At 57.1% G+C, this 19,839-nt stretch overlaps 1 protein-coding gene across 15 annotated transcripts in view; it reads left to right on the top strand.

Annotated features, from left to right (window-relative positions):
• RAP1GAP (RAP1 GTPase activating protein) overlaps window positions 1-19,839 on the top strand; it is a 226,177-nt gene that overhangs the window by 25,585 nt on the left and 180,753 nt on the right. For 5 of the 15 annotated variants that reach the window (XM_048825428.2, XM_048825429.2, XM_048825420.2 and 2 more), the window contains exon 1: window positions 8,869-8,981. The exons of 3 other annotated variants lie outside the window; for them this stretch is intronic. In XM_048825428.2, the coding sequence (XP_048681385.2) occupies window positions 8,938-8,981 (44 nt within the window). In that variant the 5' untranslated portion in view covers window positions 8,869-8,937. Of the gene's footprint in view, window positions 1-8,867; window positions 8,982-19,839 lie in introns of those variants that run through there. 7 more of the 15 variants (XM_048825431.2, XM_048825421.2, XM_048825422.2 and 4 more) reach the window with 2 other exon arrangements.

Below are 19,839 nucleotides of genomic sequence, written 5' to 3'. Positions count from 1 at the left end.
GGCCATGCTTGAGCCCATGGCAGCAGGGCAGGGACCGGCTGAGCATGGCTCTCTTGGAGTTCAGCCCGGAGCTATTCCTGTGTGTCTGGGGATGAGGGGGTGCTGCATGAGTCTCATGTTTCCTCCAGGACGGAAGGAGCTTCTGCCTTCCCAGCCACTGAGGTGCAGCCACTTCTGGGGTGCTATTTAATAGCCCATAGCAACACCATGATGTAGGGCACTGAGCGCCTGCGACTCCTCATCTTACTGCTGCTGCCGGGTGGATTTGGCAAGGTGGACGGGGACATTCCCAGAGCCGGGATTTGGGCAGGAGGCCAGGGCGGGCTCTGAGTGTGAAGGGGCCATGAGATGTCCAGTGACTGAGGATGGGCCGGGCCAGGCCGCGGTGTGATGTCTCACGCAGCAGCTCCCAGTGCTCTGTGCGCACTCAGGTATCACTAGTGCTGTGCCCAGGCGCGGACCTGGCCCAGCCCTGCTCAGCATGTGAGGCTGGACACGGCCACAGCTAGGCTGTGGGGGCTGCTGTGGCCCCTTCACCTGCCAGCAGGAGGACAGAGCCAGGAGGAGCTGGCAGGAGCAGGAGAGAACATGAGAACGTAAGAAGAACATAAGAACGGCCAAACTGAGTCAGACCAAAGGTCCATCCAGCCCAGTATCCTGTCTGACAGTGGCCAGTGCCAGGGGCCCTAGAAGAAATGAACAGAACAGGTCATCATCAAGTGATCCATCCCCTGTCCCTCATTCTCAGCTTCTGGCAAACAGAGGCTAGGGACACCTTCCCTGCCCATCTTGGCTAATAGCCATTGATGGACCTATCCTCCATGAATCTATCTAGCTCCCTTTTGAACCCCGTTATAGTCTTGGCCTTCACAACACTCCCGGGCAAGGAGTTCCACAGGTTGACAGTGCATTGCATGAAAAAATACTTTCTTGTGTTTGTTTTAAAACTGCTACCTATTAATTTCATTTGGTAGCCCCTTGTTCTTGTATTATGAGAAAGAGTAAATAACACTTCCTTCTTTATGTTCTCCACCCCAGTCATGATTTTATAGACTTCTATCGTATCCCCCCTTAGTCGCCTCTTTTCCAAGCTGAAAAGTCCCAAAAGTCTTATCAATCTCTCCTCATACGGAAGCCGTTCCAGACCCCTAATCATTTGTGTTGCCCTTTTCTGAACCTTTTCCAATTCCAATATATCTTTTTTAAGATGGGGCGACCACATCTGCCTGCAGTATTCAAGGTGTGGGCGTAACAGGGATTTATACAGGGGCAACATGATATTTTCTGTCTTATTATCTATCCCTTTTTTAATGATTCCCAGCATTCTGTTCACTTTTTTGGCTGCCGCTGCACATTGAGTGGATGTTTTCAGAGAACTATCCACAATGACTCCAAGATCGCTTTCTTGAGTGGTAACAGCTAATTTAGACCCCATCACAGCTTCTCGTCCACTGTCATCCCTAGATCCTTCTCTGCAGAACTGCTGTCTAGCCATTCGGTCCCTAGTCTGTAGCGGTGCATGGGATTCTTCCGTCCTAAGTGCAGGACTCTGCACTTGTCCTTGTTGAACCTCATCAGATTTCTTTTGGCCCAATCCTCCAATTTGTCTAAGTCCCTCTGAATCCTATCCCTACCTTCCAGCGTATCTACCACTCCTCCCGGTTTAGCGTCATCTGCAAACTTGCTGAGGGTGCAATCCACACCATCCTCCAGATCATTAATGAAGATATTGAAAACTGTGTCCAGTTTTGGGCCCCACCTTACAAGAAGGATGTGGAGAAATTGGAGAGAGTCCAGCGAAGGGCAACAAAAATGATTAGGGGACTGGAACACATGACTTATGAGGAGAGGCTGAGGGAACTGGGATTGTTTAGTCTACAGAAGAGAAGAATGAGGGGGGATTTGATAGCTGCTTTTAACTACCCGAAAGGTGGATCCAAAGAGGATGGATCTAGACTATTCTCAGTGATAGCAGATGACAGGACAAGGAGTAATGGTCTCAAGTTGCAGTGGGGGAGATTTAGGTTGGATATTAGGAAAAACTTTTTCACTAGGAGGGTGGTGAAACACTGGAATGCGTTACCTAGGGAGGTGGTGGAATCTCCTTCCTTAGAAGTTTTTAAGGTCAGGCTTGACAAAGCCCTGGCTGGGATGATTTAGTTGGGGATTGGTCCTGCTCTGGGCAGGGGGTTGGACTAGATGACCTCCAGAGGTCCCTTCCAACTCTGATATTCTATGATTCTATGATTGTATATGTATAATTAGGATTATGTTTTCCAATGTGCATTACTTTGCATTTATCAATATTGAATTTCATCTGCCATTTTGTTGCCTAGTCACCCAGTTTTGAGGGATCCTTTTGTACCTCTTCGAGTCTGCCTGGGACTTAACTATCTTGAGTAGTTTTGTATCATCTGCAAATTTTGCCACCTCACTGTTTATCCCTTTTTCTAGATCGTTTATGAATATGTTGAATAGGACTGGGCCCAGTACAGACCCCTGGGGGAGACCACTATTTACCTCTCTCCATTCTGAAAACTGACCATTTATTCCTACCATTTGTTTCCTGTCTTTTAACCAGTTACCATGAGAGGACCTTCCCTCTTATACCATGCCTGCTTATTTTGCTTAAGAGCCTTTGGTGAGGGACCTTTTCAAAGGCTTTCTGAAAATCTAAATATACTATATCCACTGGATCGCCTTTGTCCGTGTGCTTGTTGACCCCCTCAAAGAATTCTAGCAGACTGGTGAGGCATGATTTCCCTTTACAAAAACCATAGAATCATAGAATCATAGAATATAAGGGTTGGAAGGGACCCCAGAAGGTCATCTAGTCCAACCCCCTGCTCGAAGCAGGACCAATTCCCAGTTAAATCATCCCAGCCAGGGCTTTGTCAAGCCTGACCTTAAAAACCTCTAAGGAAGGAGATTCTACCACCTCCCTAGGTAACGCATTCCAGTGTTTCACCACCCTCATAGTGAAAAAGTTTTTCCTAATATCCAATCTAAACCTCCCCCACTGCAACTTGAGACCATTACTCCTCGTTCTGTCATCTGCTACCATTGAGAACAGTCTAGAGCCATCCTCTTTGGAACCCCCTTTCAGGTAGTTGAAAGCAGCTATCAAATCCCCCCTCATTCTTCTCTTCTGCAGGCTAAACAATCCCAGCTCCCTCAGCCTCTCCTCATAAGTCATGTGTTCTAGACCCCTAATCATTTTTGTTGCCCTTCGCTGGACTCTCTCCAATTTATCCACATCCTTCTTGAAGTGTGGGGCCCAAAACTGGACACAGTACTCCAGATGAGGCCTCACCAATGTCGAATAGAGGGGAACGATCACGTCCCTCGATCTGCTCGCTATGCCCCTACTTATACATCCCAAAATGCCATTGGCCTTCTTGGCAACAAGGGCACACTGTTGACTCATATCCAGCTTCTCGTCCACTGTCACCCCTAGGTCCTTTTCCGCAGAACTGCTGCCTAGCCATTCGGTCCCTAGTCTGTAGCTGTGCATTGGGTTCTTCCGTCCTAAGTGCACTTATCCTTATTGAACCTCATCAGATTTCTTTTGGCCCAATCCTCCAATTTGTCTAGGTCCTTCTGTATCCTATCCCTCCCCTCCAGCGTATCTACCACTCCTCCCAGTTTAGTATCATCCGCAAATTTGCTGAGAGTGCAATCCACACCATCCTCCAGATCATTTATGAAGATATTGAACAAAACCGGCCCCAGGACCGACCCTTGGGGCACTCCACTTGATACCGGCTGCCAACTAGACATGGAGCCATTGATCACTACCCGTTGAGCCCGACAATCTAGCCAGCTTTCTACCCACCTTATAGTGCATTCATCCAGCCCATACTTCCTTAACTTGCTGACAAGAATACTGTGGGAGACTGTGTCAAAAGCTTTGCTAAAGTCAAGAAACAATACATCCACTGCTTTCCCTTCATCCACAGAACCAGTAATCTCATCATAAAAGGCGATTAGATTAGTCAGGCATGACCTTCCCTTGGTGAATCCATGCTGGCTGTTCCTGATCACTTTCCTCTCATGCAAGTGCTTCAGGATTGATTCTTTGAGGACCTGCTCCATGATTTTTCCAGGGACTGAGGTGAGGTTGACTGGCCTGTAGTTCCCAGGATCCTCCTTCTTCCCTTTTTTAAAGATTGGCACTACATTAGCCTTTTTCCAGTCATCCGGGACTTCCCCGGTTCGCCACGAGTTTTCAAAGATAATGGCCAATGGCTCTGCAATCACAGCCGCCAGTTCCTTCAGCACTCTCGGATGCAACTCGTCTGGCCCCATGGACTTGTGCACGTCCAGCTTTTCTAAATAGTCCCTAACCACCTCTATCTCCACAGAGGGCTGGCCATCTCTTCCCCATTTTGCGATGCCCAGCGCAGTAGTCTGGGAGCTGACCTTGTTAGTGAAAACAGAGGCAAAAAAAGCATTGAGTACATTAGCTTTTTCCACATGTTGACTATTTCCCAACAAATTATGTTCTTCTATTTGTCTGACAATTTTGTTCTTTACGATAGTTTCAATCAGTTTGCCCGGTACTGTAGTGAGGCTTACTGACCTGTAATTGCCAGGGTCACCTCTGGAGCCCTTTTTAAAAATTGGTGTCACATTAGCTACCCTCCAGTCATTTGATACAGAAGCTGATTTCAATGATAGGTTACAGATGACAATTAGTAGTTCTGCAATTTCACATTTGAGTTCCTTCAGAACTCTTGGGTGAGACCATCTGGTCCTGGTGACTTGTTACAGTTTAGTTTATCAATTTGTTCTAAAACCTCCTCTAATGACACCTCAATTTGGGACAGTTCCTCAGATCTGTCACCTAAAAAGAATGGCTCAGGTTTGGGAATCTCCCGCACATCCTCAGCCGGGAAGACCGATGCAAAGAATTCATTTAGTTTCTCCACAATGGCCTTATTGTCTTTGACTGCTCCTTTAGCATCTCGATCGTCCAGTGGCCCCACTGGTTGTTTAGCAGGTTCCCGCTTCCGATGTATTAAAAAAATCTTTGCTGTTACTTTTGGAGTCTTTGGCTTGTTGTTCTTCAGATTCTTTTTTGGTCTTTCTAATGATATTTTTACACTTAATTTGCCAGAGTTTATGCTCCTTTCTATTTTCCTCACTCGTATTTATATTCCACTTTTTAAAGGATGCGTTTCTGCCTCTCATGCTTTTTACTTTGTTGTTCAGCCACGGTGGCACTTTGTTGGTTCTCTTACTATGTTTTTTAATTTGGGGTGGACATTTAAGTTGAGCCTCTATTATGGTGTCTTTAAAGAGTTTCCACGCAGCTTGCAGGGATTTCACTTTTGGTGCCGTACCTTTAATTTCTGTTTCACTAACCTCCTTATTTTTGTGTAGTCCCCCTTTCTGAAATTAAATGCTACAGTGTTGGGCTGCTGTGGTGTTTTCCCCACCACAGGGATGTTAAATTTAATTATATTATGGTCACTATTACCAAGGGGTCCAGCTATATTCGCCTCTTGGACCAGATCCTGTGGTCCACTTAGGCCTAAATCAAGAATTGCCTCTCCTCTTGTGGGTTCCAGGACTAGCGGCTCCAAGAAGTAGTCATTTAAGGTGTCAAGAAATGTTATCTCTGCATCCCCTCCTGAGGTGACAAGTACCCAGTCAATATGGGGAGAGCTGAAATCCCCCAGTATTAGCTCAGGGAGGTGCCTGGGCAGACAGAACAGGAGTCAGGGTGCCCCGTGGTGAGGTAGCTGGCATGGGCGGTGGTGTGCTGCTGTGTGGGAAAGCCAGTGCCGGCTCCGAGCGCGGGGGGGTGCGTGTGTGGGTGAGAGGGTTGTGCGGGGAGTGTGTGGTGTGAGTGCAGGGGGTATAGTGTGGGGGGAGTAGAGTGTGTGTGTACTGTGGGGGTGTGCAGGGTGTGTGTGTTGTGTGTTTAGATAGTGCGGGACGGGACGGTAGGGTGTGTGTGTGTAGGTTCTGCAGGGGGATGGCGTGTGTATGTGGAGGTGGGTTGTGCAGAGGGTAGAGGGTGTGCGGTATGTGTGCAGAGGGCAGAGTATGTGTGTGGAGGTTGTGCTGGGGGTGTCTTGTGTGGATGGGAGGTTGTGCAGGGGACTATAGTGTGTTTGTGGAGCAGGGTTGTGCGGGGAGGTGTGCACAGGGCAGTGTTTGTGTAGGTTGTGCCAGAGGGCATTGTGGGAGTTGTGCAGGGGTATAGTGTGTGTGTGATGGGCTTGTGCAGGGGTTATATTGTGTATTTAGGGTTGTGCAGGGTTGTATAGTGTGGGTAAAGGAGTTTTGCCGGGGGTAAAGTGTGTTTGTGGGGGGTTGTGCGGGATGCATAGTGTGTGGGGGATTGTTCTGGGGTGTAGAGTGTGTGTGGGTGGGTTGTGAAGGAGGGTACAGTGGGGGTTGCGTAGGGTGTATGGGGTTGTGCAGGGGTATTGTGTGTGTGTGTAGGATTGTGCAAAGTGCACACAGTGTGTGTCTAGGAGGGTGCAGAGGGTGCAGTGTGTGTGTGTGTGTAGGGTTGTGCAGAGGGTGTATTCAGTGTGTATACAATTGTGCAGGGGATATTTTGTGGGGGTTGCGCAGGGGATATAGTGTGTGTGTGGGTATGGTGTGTGTGTGTGTTGCGCTGGAGGGTATCGTGTGGGTTGTGAAGGAGCGTACAGTGGAGGGCAGGGTGTATAGTGTGTGTGTATAGGATGATGCAGAGGAGTGTGTGTTTGTGTGTGTGTAGGGTTGAGCAGGGGTATAGTGTGAGTGTGTAGGGTTGTGCAGAGTGCATACGCTGTGTGTGTGTGTTTTGGATGATGCAGAAGATGTATGTGTGTAGGAGTGTAGGGGTGTGCACAGGGTATAGTGTGTGGAGCAGGCTTGAGCAGCTGTGTGCGCAGAAAGTAATGTGTGTGTGTCTTTGCAGGGGGTACAGTGTGTGTGTGAGGGGGTACTGTGTGTGTGTGTGTCTTTGCAGGGGGGTACAGTGTGTGTCTGTGTAAGACTGCAGTTGGTACAGTGTGTGTGCATAGCATGCAGGGGATAGACTGTGTGTGTGTAGGATGGTGCAAAGGGTACAGTGTGTGTCTGTGTGTAGGGTTGTGCAGGGGGTACAGTGTGTGTCTGTGTGTGTAGGGTTGTGCAGGGGGTACAGTGTGTGTGCATGTGTGTAGGAATATAGTGTGTGTTTGTATAGGGTGCTGCAAGGGTATACAGTGGGGGGGTCGTGCAGGGCTGTATAGTGGGGGGCTGGGCGGGCGGGGGGGGTCGGTGCTTGGCCGCCCTATAACCCGATACTCTGCCCCAACCCCAACTGATTTCCCTGCCGGCCCCCGCGGCCGGGAATTCCTCCCACGCCCCCCGCCCAGCCTGGCAGGCGCCCCAGGAGCAGAGCTGGGCTGAGTGGGCGCTGCCCTGGGGCACAGAACAAGGGCTGCCAGTGTCCCTCCCCGCCTGCCCTGCGCTGCAGGGGGAACAATCCACAAGCTTGTCGGGCTCACGCTGCCTGGGGGTTGTGGCCAAAGGGGGCCAAACGCGCCCAGCCCCCCGTCTGCTGTGTGCAGCCCCCCCCCATTCTGTGCATCCCCCCAACACGCCCAGCCCCCACCTGTTCTGTGCATCCCCCCCAACACGCCCAGCCCCCTTCCTGTTCTGTGCAGCCCCCCAACATGCCCAGCCCCCCATTCTGTGCATCCCCCCAACACGCCCAGCCCCCCATTCTGTGCATCCCCCCAACACGCCCAGCCCCCCTCCTGTTCTGTGCAGCCCCCCCAACACGCCCAGCCTCCCATTCTGTGCATCCCCCCAACACGCCCAGCCCTCCTCCTGTTCTGTGCAGCCCCCCAAACACGCCCAGCCCTCCTCCTGTTCTGTGCAGCCCCCCAAACACACCCAGCCCCCCATTCTGTGCAGCCCCCCCAACACGCCCAGCCCCCCCATTCTGTGCAGCCCCCCCAACACGCCCAGCCCCCACCTGTTCTGTGCATCCCCCCAAACACACTCAGCCTCCCGTTCTGTGCATCCCCCCAACACGCCCAGCCCCCCACCTGTTCTGTGCATCCCCCCAACATGCCCAGCCCCCATCTGTTCTGTGCAGCCCCCCAACACGCCCAGCCCCCCCATTCTGTGCAGCCCCCCCAACACGCCCAGCCCCCTCCTGTTCTGTGCAGCCTCCCCAACATCCTCAGCCCCCCATTCGTGCAGCCCCCCCAAATACTCCCAGACCTCCTATTTTTCTGTGCACCCCCCAAATAGGCCCAGGCTCTCCCACCATTTTGTGTAGCCCCCCCAAATGTACCCATCCCCTCCACCTCCCCCTGTTTTGTACAGCTCCCTCTCTCCAGTTCGATGCTGTGATGCCCAGTGTGTAGGTTTGTGATGCTGCTGTGAGCTTCCCCGTGGCAGTGCCGGGTTGGGGACCAGCTGTGGCCTAGAGGAGAGCACCCCTGCTTGTGGCTCCTCGTGCTGATGGTGTTAACCCTCCACCAGCGGGTGTGGGTGAGGCCGAGGCCCCATCCGTGATGGTGTGATTGGGTCTCTGTGCCCATGAGAGAGATGGCTGGTGCCAGTCGGGCTCCCATGGGTGAACAGCTGGCACCAGCCCCACTCAGCTAATGGGCTCCCTGGTGCCCAGTGGAGACGCAGAGTTAATGGCTCCCTGGGCAGCCCCTCACCAGCTGCTCCCGGTGGTTCTCTGCTTCGGGGGCCCGGCGGGGTTGCCGGGTGACGCTTGCCTGTTGGCAGAGCCAGGGCCTGCCCGTCTGTGCTGGCTGGAGCCGGGCAGAGCTGGGGCGGGACGGATGCTGGAGTGGGCGGGGAGGCAGCGAGGCGAGGCCGGTGGTGTAACTGGCTCTAGACTCTGCAGCTGCAGCAGCCGGCGATCGGGACAGGCTGTCACCAGCGTCCCCAGCTCCGACAGCTGGGCCTGCCCGTGCCTGCGGCATGAGCTCCAGGAAGCGGAGCTTCACCTTCGGAGCCTACGGAGGGTAGGTGCCCCCACGCAGGGCCACTCGCCTGGGATCGCCGCCCCCTGGGGAGCCTCCGGCATCTGTGGGCAGAGAAGGGTCCCTGAGCACCGCAACAGAGCTGGGCAGAATGGACGGGGGCTGGGCAAAGTTGCTCATGCACCTCTGCCGGTGCCCCTCACTCCCGACCCGCAGCCCCCCGCTGCCCCGGACCTGGGCTTCCCCCAACACATCTCTGCCGGTGCCCCTCACTCCCGACCCGCAGCCCCCCGCTGCCCCGGACCTGGGCTCCCCCCAACACATCTCTGCCGGTGCCCCTCACTCCCGACCCGCAGCCCCCCGCTGCCCCGGACCTGGGCTCCCCCCAACACATCTCTGCCGGTGCCCCTCACTCCCGACCCGCAGCCCCCCGCTGCCCCGGACCTGGGCTGCCGGTGCCCCTTAATCCTGACCTGCAGCCCCCTTCCTATCCCAGCCCTTGGCTCCCCACACACAGCTCTGCCAGCACCCCTTAATCTCAACCTGCAGCCCCCTCCTTTCCCAGCCCTGGACTCCCCTCCCAAACCCAGCTCTGCAAGTCCTGATCTGCAGCCTATTTCCTGCCCACTTTACTAGTCCAGTTCTGGCCACCCTCCCCCGGTTTTGTGATCTCCCCATGCTCTGCCCTGCGCCAGTACCTGCTATTCCAGCTCTGCCCCTGCTCTGTTGGTCGGGTCCGTACCTGTGTGGCTCAGATAGATGCGGGAGGGGGTGTCTCTTGCTTGACCCTGCAGGTGTTTGCACATGCCAGGCACCTGGGAGCTAGACAGAAGCTGTATTCAAGAGCCTGTGAGCTCTCAGCACTCGGTGCAAGGATCTGGGTGTGGGCCAGATTCCACCAGCCTCTGAGGGTCTGGCTGAGCCAGGGGGTGGGGAGGGGGGGGTCTGTCTCACAGCCCCCAGGTGTGACGGAGCAGGGAGGGGGGAGTGTTGACCTGGGAATGTGGCAGGGGAGTTTCAATGGGAGACCTGAGAGCCTGTTACCTGAGCCAGGAGGGGGAGGGGGAGGTAACACCTCTGCCCAGGAATGTGAACAGAGGCTGCAGGAGGGAGCCTGCTGGGGAGGTTTAGTTTCAGTTGGGGCTGGGTGGAGGAACGCAGGGAACCCCATGGCTGGGGTCTAAGCTCCCTGCCCCCCAGAAGGACTTGATTGAGGGGTCCTGGTTGTACCCACAAGCTCTGTTTTGGACTGTGTTCCTGTTGTTCAATAAACCTTCCATTTTACTGGCTGGCTGAGAGTCTCAGTGGATCCCAGGAAGAGGGGTGCAGGGCCTGGACTCCCCCACACTCTGTGACAACTGGTGGCAGAGGTGGGATGTACTGCACCCCGTGAACGGCGCTTCCTGCAGTAAGTGACTGGGGAACAGTAAAACGAAGGGGGATTGACAGGGACCAGGCGTGCTGAAGAGTCAGAGAGACGGTTCCAGGGGGCGGTTAACCCCTGGGAGTGTGTGACCAGAGAGAAGGACTTTTGCAGTAACAGGGTCCCCCGGGGGATCGCAGCGAGCGGTCCCAGGGGCGGAGGAGTCTGCAGCTCGACCCTGGCAAAGAGGTGGTGACCTCAAGAAGGACTGGTACCCTAGGGGTTTTTCCTGGAAACCGTGGAAGCTGCCCAGGCCTGCGAGTGGCCAGCAGGGAGATGTACGCTAAACGCCTTAAGAGCGACCTGGTGGAGCTGAGCAGGCAGAGGGGGCTGCGCATTGGGAGGTCCACCAAGGAACAGCTGATTGCCCAGCTGGAGGAGAGGGATCACTTGGATGACCCAATCCCTGTCCCTGAGGGAAGCTGCCCGGCGGACGCAGCGTGGGCCCTGGGGCCTGACCGGGCTGGGAGGGGTCAGACTGCTGCCGAGGACATCCCGAGACCCTTCCTACCTAGGCCTGGGGGAGGGGTTGGGGGACCCTGACCCTGGCAGCCAGCAGGGGATCCTCCTGGCGGAGCTCCCCATCCCTGGAATGGATGCGGCTGGAATGGGAGAGGGGGATGAAAATGAAAATGAGGGAGCTGGAGGATCATGAAAAACAACGTCAACATGAGGAGAAACAACGTCAACATGAGCAGGAGGAGAAGGAGAGGGAACGTCAGGAGAAGGAGAAACAAAGACAGCATGAACTGGAGCTGGCCAGGCTGAGGAGCAGTGGGGCCCCGGCTGCGGTGAGTGAGAGGGGACCCAAGACTGCAAGGAGCTCCGATAAGTGCTTTCTGGCCCAGCGTAAGGAGGGGGAGGACATAGATAGCTTCCTGACGGCCTTTGAGAATGCCTGTGAGATGCACAGGGTTGACCCTGCTGACAGGCTGCAGTTTCTCACCTCCTTACTGGACCCCAAAGCCATGGAGGTGTACAGACGAATGACAGGGGTGGAGGCAGGGGACTATGAACTGTTCAAACAGGCCCTGCTCCGTGAGTTTGGGCTGACCCCCGAGATGTACCGGAGAAGGTTCCGGAGTCAGCGTAAAACGCCTGAGGTCACCTACCTACAACTGGCCAACCGGATGCAGGGATATGCCCGGAAGTGGACAGCTGGGGCCCGAGCTAAGGAGGACCTGCTTGACCTAATCGTACTGGAGCAACTGTGTGAACAGTGCCCTTCCGACCTGAGGCTGTGGCTGGTGGACAAAAAGCTCGAGAACCCCCAGCACGCAGGGCAGCTGGCCGATGAGTTTGTGAACAGTCGGTCAGGGGGTAGCCGGGAGGAGTCCCAAAAGGACAGGCCCCCCCTGATGCAGAGAGAGAGTCACCATGGGGCCTCCCAGCGGGGAAATAGGGAGAACCCCCTCCCACACGCCTGGCGTCGGGCCCCTCCGACCCGCTCGAGGGGACCAACGTGACCTGAGCTGCTATCACTGTGGCCAGAGAGGCCACATACGGACCCAGTGCCCCGGGCTCAGGGACAAACTGAGCAGACCCAACCTACCCAGGGTTAACTGGGTAGGGACTCAGCTGGACGAGGGGCAGACGACCCAGGCAAGGGGGGCTGCCAGTTTACCACCTGCTCAGGAGGGAAGAGTACCCCCGGCCAGCTCCGCCAGAGGGCTGGAGGCTCTGGACTCCGGGTGCTCGGTTTACAGGGTGGGCGCGGGGCTGTCCCTCCGGAGAGAGTGCCTTGTTCCCCTGGAGGTGGATGGGAGGAAGGTCAATGGATACTGGGATACGGGCGCGGAGGTGACGCTGGCCCGGCCCGAGGTGGTGGCCCCAGATCGGGTGGTGCCCAACACCTACCTGACCCTGACAGGGGTGGGCGGGACCCCATTCAAGGTGCCTGTGGCAAGGGTACACCTGAAATGGGGGGCCAAGGAGGGCCCCAAGGATGTGAGGGTACACCACCATTTGCCCACTGAAGTTTTGATGGGGGGAGACCTAGAGGACTGGCCAAGCAAGCCCCAGACCGCCCTGGTTGTGACGCGTAGCCAGAGCCGGCGAGGGGCACTGCTCCCTGACCTCGGGGAGGGTACCGCACCGGAGTCGCAGGACCCTACCCTGGTGGGAAGGGAGGGCCGAGGGGCATGGCTCAGAGAGGCTGTGGCCTCAGACCTGGCCACTGAGGGGGAACCGGGCCCCATCCCTTCCCCAGCCGCTGAGTTCCAGGCCGAGTTGAGGAAAGATCCCTCCTTGCGGAAGCTCAGGGACCTGGCCGACATCAGTGTGGTACGGACCATGAGGAGAGGCTGCCAGGAGAGGTTCCTGTGGGAGAAGGGGTTCCTATACCGAGAATGGGCTCCCACAAGGGAAGTGGAGTCCTGTGGGATCAGGAGGCAGCTGGTGGTCCCCCAGAAGTATCGCCGCAAGCTCCTGTACCTGGCCCATGACATCCCCCTCGCAGGGCACCAGGGAATCCGGCGCACCCGGCAGAGGTTGCTACAGAACTTTTACTGGCCCGGGGTCTTTACCACCGTCCGGCAGTATTGCCGATCCTGTGACCCCTGTCAGAGGGTGGGGAAGGCCCGGGACAAGGGGAAAGCGGCTTTGAGACCTTTGCCCATCATAGAGGAGCCTTTCCAGAAGGTGGCCATGGACATCGTGGGGCCTCTCAGCAAGACGACCCGGTCGGGGAAGAAATACATTCTGGTGGTGGTAGATTTTGCCACCCGCTACCCCGAGGCAGTGCCCTTAGCTTCCATTGAAGCAGACACCGTGGCCGATGCGCTCCTGACCATTTTCAGCCGAGTGGGGTTCCCCAAGGAAGTCTTGACAGACCAAGGCTCCAACTTCATGTCGGCCCTGCTCCGGTGCTTGTGGGAGAAATGTGGGGTCCGGCACGACTGGGCCTCAGCTTATCACCCCCAGTCCAACGGGCTGGTGGAGAGGTTTAACGGGACGCTAAAGATGATGCTGAAAACCTTTATGAACCAGCACCCGCAGGACTGGGACAAGTACTTACCTCACCTGCTGTTCGCGTACAGGGAGGTGCCCCAGGAGTCGACCGGATTTTCGCCTTTCGAACTGTTATATGGAAGGAGGGTAAGGGGGCCCCTGGACCTGATGAGAGACGAGTGGGAGGGGAAGGCCACCCCCAATGGAGAGTCAGTGGTGGAGTATGTCCTGATCTTCCGAGAGAGACTTGCTGAACTCATGGGCCTGGCCAGGGAGAATCTGGCCAGAGTTCAGAAGAAGCAGAAGGTCTGGTATGACCGCACGGTACGGGTCCGTGCCTACGCCACCGGGGATCAGGTGATGGTTCTCATCCCCGTGAGAAAGAACAAACTACAGGCTGCCTGGGAAGGCCCTTTCAAGGTTGTCAAGCAGCTCAATGAGGTAAACTATGTGGTGGAGCTGTCGAACCGGGCGCACCACCGCCGGGTGTACCATGTGAATACGATGAAGCCATATTATGCCAGGGGGAATGTGGTGTTGGCCGTGGGAGGAGCAGGGAGATAACCCTTTAGTAGATTCATAGATTCATAGATTCATAGATATTTAGGCCAGAAGGGACCATTATGATCATCTAGTCTGACCTCCTGCACAATGCAGGCCACAGAATTTCACCCACCACTCCTAAAAAAGACCTCACATCTATATCTGTGCTATTGAAGTCCCCAAATTGTAGTTTGAAGACCTCAAGGAGCAGAGAATCCTCCAGCAAGTGACCCGTGCCCCATGCTACAGAGGAAGGCGAAAAACCTCCAGGGCCTTCCAATCTGCCCTGGAGGAAAATTCCTTCCCGACCCCAAATATGGCGATCAGCTAAACCCTGAGCATATGGGCAAGATTCATCAGCCAGATACTACAGAAAATTCCTTCCCGGATCTATTCCCTGGGACCAGAGCTGGTTCCCCCATGGAAACAATTCCCCTCTCGGATCAGCTAACCCCTGCCCGGCAAGCTGAGGTCAGGGAGGTGCTGCATCCGTACCGACAGCTGTTTTCCAACCAGCCTGGACGCACTAATCTGACTGTCCACCGGGTGCAGACCGGGTCGCACCCGCCGATAAGATGCTCCCCCTTCCGAGTCACAGGGAAAACTGCTCAGGACCTGGAAAGAGAGGTCCGGGGCATGCTGGCTTTGGGGGTGATCCAGGCATCTGCCAGCCCTTGGGCCTCGCCGGTGGTGCTGGTCCCCAAAAAGGATGGGTCGGTCCAGTTCTGTGTGGACTATCGGAAGCTCAATGCCATCACTGTATCGGATGCCTACCCCATGCCCAGGCCTGATGAGCTCCTAGGCAAGCTGGGAGGAGCTTGGTACCCTACCACCGTGGACCTTACAAAGGGCTACTGGCAAGTGCCGCTGGATGCAGATGCCCAGCTGAAATCTGTCTTTATCACCCCTCTGGGGCTCTATGAGTTCCTGACCCTGCTTTCGGCCTCAAGGGAGCGCCGGCCACCTTCCAGCGCCTGGTGGACCAGCTCCTGAGGGGGACGGAGAGTTTTGCTGTGGCGTATATTGATGACATCTGTGTCTTTAGCCAGACCTGGGAGGACCACGTGTCCCAGGTTAGACAAGTGCTGGACTGACTGCAGGGGGCTGGGCTGACTGTAAAAGCAGAGAAGTGCAAGGTGGGGATGGCTGAAGTATCTTACCTGGGCCATCGGGTGGGGAGCGGCCACCTAAAGCCAGAACCAGCTAAGGTGGAGGTGATCAGAGACTGGCCCGCTCCCCACACCAAAAAGCAGGTCCAAGCCTTTATTGGGTTGGCAGGATACTACCGAAGATTTGTGCCCCACTTTAGCGCCATAGCCACCCCCATCACGGAGCTATGCAAGAAGGGGAAGCCAGACAAGGTGGTCTGGACCGAGCAATGCCAGGAGGCTTTCCGGGCACTGAAGGAAGCTCTGGTCTGTGGCCCAGTTCTGGCAAACCCAGACTTTGACAAGCCCTTTGTGGTGTTCACCGACGCCTCAGACATGGGACTGGGGGCGGTGTTAATGCAGGAGGATGAAAAGGGGGAGAGACACCCCATCGTGTACCTGAGCAAGAAGTTGCTACCCCAGGAGCGTGACACCGGGGACCAAGTACAGACGATTTGTGAGCAACAAGCGGGAGGACGGGTGTGGGATGTGCCCACGCACCCAGAGCTCTGAGAAGCAGGGTTTGTGCCACTCGGCAGCCTCCCTACAGGCAAGGAAGAGAGGCCCTGATGGGGAGAGCCCACGACTCAGCAGCAGGACTCCTGGGTTCTATTCCCTGCCTGGCCACTGGCTCACCATGTAGCCATTGGCAAGTTCCTTTTCTGGGCCCCAGTTTCCCGCTCAGACACTTGCCTTCCTCATTCCCTCCTCTTGGCACCCCTGGGCTGGAGGGTGCTGGCGATATAGCGGGTGGGCGTCATGCATTGAGAAGAGACCATGTTGATGACCGAGTCTGAGTGCCATGCCAGTAGGTCAGTGACAGCTGGGGAATATAACCTAGGAGTCCTGCCTCTCAGCCCCTGCTCTAACCACTGGACCCCACTCCCTGCCTAGATTCAGTTCCTCTTCTCAATCACCCCAGCTGAGGTTGCCTCCTCTCTGGGCAGGTGTCCCCGTTGGTGGGAGTCAGCCGTGAACAGGCCCAGATAGCGGGATCTGGGAGGAGGAAGGTGCTTGCTGGGGCTGAGAGCTCAGCTGAGGTTTGGGGGTACACCTCAGGCTCTGGAGGCTGTGGGAAGTGCTGGTGTCAGAGTCAAAGAGAATTTTTAAACCCACTTCTGCATCTGCCTTTCAAAGACTGATTGATAGCTCCAGGGGCCATGCTAGTCCAGCCCTGCATGTCCCTCAGATGCTCTTTCCCTCACGGGGCAGGAGGCATTCTGCAGAAATTCAGCCCGGTAAACTCGTTTCACTTGCAACCTGGGGCAGGATTCAAACCTAGGTCCCTGCAAGAGAATGGAGGAGGAGGGTGTTTGGTTTGGCCCCGTCACCCAGTTCTGGGGAGGGGTCTGAGAGCAGGGCAAGGAGCTGACTATAGAGACAGTGGGAAGGTCCCTCGCGGCTGCACCTTCCTCCCAGAGGCTGGGGCTGTGGGGGGAAGGTTTGCTGTGGGTTCAGAAGGGGGTGGTGAGCACTCCCCAGCTGGGAGGGGAGGGTAGGGGAGGGCTGCTGATGGGGCTGTCGGCCAGGCCAGCGTTGGAATGTGGGTCCCAGTAGCAGGCTAGGACCTGGCCCTGCAGAGTCAGCTGGGGGCAGGCGCCCGGCTCAGAGGGCTCAGCTCCCCCATGTACATGCTGGTGGACTTGCACTGAGCCAGTAATCATGACCGCACTGGGTGCTGAGACCCTGTTGTACCCGCCACAGCACCGGCCAGACATGGAGTAACTCCTGCCCTCGCTGGAGCCATTAGCCATCACTGCACAGGGCAACCAGCAATGAAACCGAGCTGGAGGGCAGGGCTAGCAGGGGCTGTGGGTGGGGATGGAGGGGCCCCGGCAGAACTGGGGGGGCAGGGCAGGAATAACGGGGTGGGGATGGAGGGGCCCTGGCAGAGCTGGGGGGGGGGGATAGCAGAGGGATGGGGGTGGGGCCCAACAGAGCTGGGGGGCAAGGGCAGGGCTGTGGGTGGGGGATGGAAGGGCCCAGCAGAGCTGGGGGACAGGGTGGGGATAGCAGGGGTGGGGATGGAGGGCCCTGGCAGAGCTCGGGGTGGGGATGGAGGGCCCTGGCAGAGCGGGGAGGGATGGGGGGTTAGCCGGGGGCTGCAGGTTCAGGACTGAGGGGCACTGGCTGAGCTGTGTGGTGTGAGTGGTCCATGCAGCACTTGCCTGTCCTGGCTCAGGGGGCCGCCTGCCCCAGTGCTGTTTGCAGTGATTTCCTCCTGCGGAATCGTGGCTCTCGGCCCCCCTGGCAGGCAGCCAGGAGCTGGGCTGCCCACGGGGCTGTACAATGGGCCCCCTGCCTTGAGGCTGAGGGGCTTGGGCCCAGCGTTATGGGAGAGCACCCATAGGCAGTGGAGTGGCACCTCCAACCCTGTGACACCCGGACAAGGAGTTCTGTGCTTCCTGGGGATGGACCCAGCCTGGGAGCCAGGGGGCACTTGCAGGGAAAGGCGTGGAGGGCGCAGGGGGCTGGAGGATGCTCATGAGGTGGCCTGGCAGGGATGGCTGCTTGGGGAGATCTGGGTGGGGGAGGCCAGCGTGTGCAGGACACTGGGAGGGAGATGGGGTCTTGTGCTGGGGCAGGTCTGTGCTCCAGAGGAGATGGGGGCTCTGAGGTGTGTGGGGGAGATCAGGGTCTGCGTTCTGGAGGATGGGGGGAGGTGCTGGGATGGGGGTCTACGCTGAGTGTAGGGCAATACAGCCAATGGGCTAAAACCACAGGTTCCCCCCAGGTCGGCCCTAGTCTGTGATCACTTGATGGCCTTGAGCCTTCAGGCCCTGCTTAGGCCCGACACCTCGCCCTCCTTCCCAATGTGCCCTGCAGGCACCGGCTCCTCCTGGGTCTCTTGTCTGCCAGGATGGGGCTCCGGCCACCCCCCGAGCCTGGAGCTGCAGCATCAGTGGCCAGTGCCCGCTGGCTCGGGCCCCGTGCCCAGGGCCCAGCCCTGCTGCGTCCTGGGAAGGTGCGTCCAGTGCATGCACTGCAGTGACAGCCCGTGGCTCGGGGCTGGGGCAGAGCTGGGGACATGGGGGAAATAATCCCTCCCGGCGCAGGGATGGACGGCCTCTCGTGTGGCCACTGGGGGCTGGGTGGACCTGGGGTGTCTCCAAAGGCTGGTGGGTCCCAGACAGGGAACCTCAGGACCCCATCTCTAAATGTTGCTGGCTCTGGCGTGCTGCCTGGACGTGCCTGGGGACCCCACACTTGTACTGAGACTCCACGGGCCTGTCCCAGAGCCCAGGAAGGCGCTGGAGACGCCGAGCGGGCAGCAGAGGGTTAAGGGGTGCTGCTGCGTTTGCATAAAGGTGGGTTGCTCCCATCGCTGAGTGCTGGGACCAGTGCCCCTGCCCTGAGCCCGTGTGCGGTGGGGCGTATGCAGGCACACCCACCCTGGGGCTACCTGGGGATGGGCGCTGCAGCCTTTCACCTCTCCGTGCTGCTTCAAGCCCTGCCCTGGGCCGGCCCAGCAGAGAGCCCTGGGCCGGCCCAGCAGAGAGCCCTGGGCCGGCCCAGCAGAGAGCCCTGGGCCGGCCCAGCAGAGAGCCCTGGGCCGGCCCAGCAGAGAGCCCTGGGCCGGCCCAGCAGAGAGCCCTGGGCCGGCCCAGCAGAGAGCCCTGGGCCGGCCCAGCAGAGAGCCCTGGGCCGGCCCAGGCATGTGTGACCACAGCTGAGATGCCACGACTCGTTTGGGGGTGACTGGCCTTATCAGTGCCGTCATTACTTGGTCCCTCGTTCGCCTTGGTGGAGAGGTGCAAGCTGACTGGACAGCCCCGGCCTGGCCCTGCCTCGCCCACCGGGCTCAGCCCTACCCATGGGGAACTGGTACCCTCCCTGGGGCAGGCATCTGGCATTGTTCTCCCATTGCACAAAGGTGGCTGGAAATCCCATCTCTTGAGGTGGAGGCGGGAGGGATACTGCTCTGGGAGTGGCCAGACACCTGGATACCCCCAGCCAGAGACCTGGGGCAGTAATCCCCACTGTAATCCCTAGGGCAGAGCTTTGAGAATGGTCAGGGATGGAGAATCCATCATGACCCCGGTGAATTGGTCCAATGGTTAATTATTGTCACTGCTAAAAATGTCCACCTCAGTCTGAATGTGTCTAGCCTCAGCTACCAGCCACTGGGTCGGGTCAGACCTGTCGCTGCCAGACTGATGAGCCCCTTATAAAATATTTGTTCCCTACGTAAGTACTTGCAGGCTGGGATCAAGTCACCCCCGAACCTTCTCTTTGTTGGGCTAAATGGATGGAGCTCCAGCAGGTTTTCTAACCCTGTAATCGTTTCCCTGGCTCTTCTCTGACCCCCTCCAGTTTATCAGCATCCTCCTTGAGCTGTGGCACCGGGACTGGGGCCAGGATGCCAGCAGCGGGCGCCCCAGTGCCAAGCACAGTGGTAAAATAACCTCTCTGGTCCTACTCGAGATACCTGAATGCATAACGCAGGTACCCGGTTACCCTTCTGGCCAGGGCGCTGCCCTGGGAGCTTGTGTTCAGCTGATTATCCCCCATGACCCCCGGTCTTGTTCTGAAGGGCTGGGAATGGAGCCAGGGTAGGCTGGGCTGGGGGAGAAATGAAAATTCACCCTCATCTCCTTGGACTGTGTTTACTGCCCTGGGCTGGGCACACAGGGCATTAGTTGCCAGGACACCCAGTTCCCTCTGTACGTCGCCAGGCCATGGGGGTTCAGGCACATTAGCACCTACCTGCCTCTCCAGGGCACCTTGCCTTGCAAATAGCCCCAGAAGGGCTCCTCCATGCACCAGGTGGGGTGGGAACTGTCGCCTAGGCAACTGCTGAGCGCAGCTGCACAGTGCCTCTTGCCAGGGCTGCCCC

Source organism: Caretta caretta, chromosome 18, assembly GCF_965140235.1.
Source record: "Caretta caretta isolate rCarCar2 chromosome 18, rCarCar1.hap1, whole genome shotgun sequence".
Lineage (NCBI taxonomy): Eukaryota > Metazoa > Chordata > Testudines > Cheloniidae > Caretta > Caretta caretta.
Note: the sequence above shows the minus strand (reverse complement) of the source record. Positions and strands in the feature narration are given on the sequence as shown.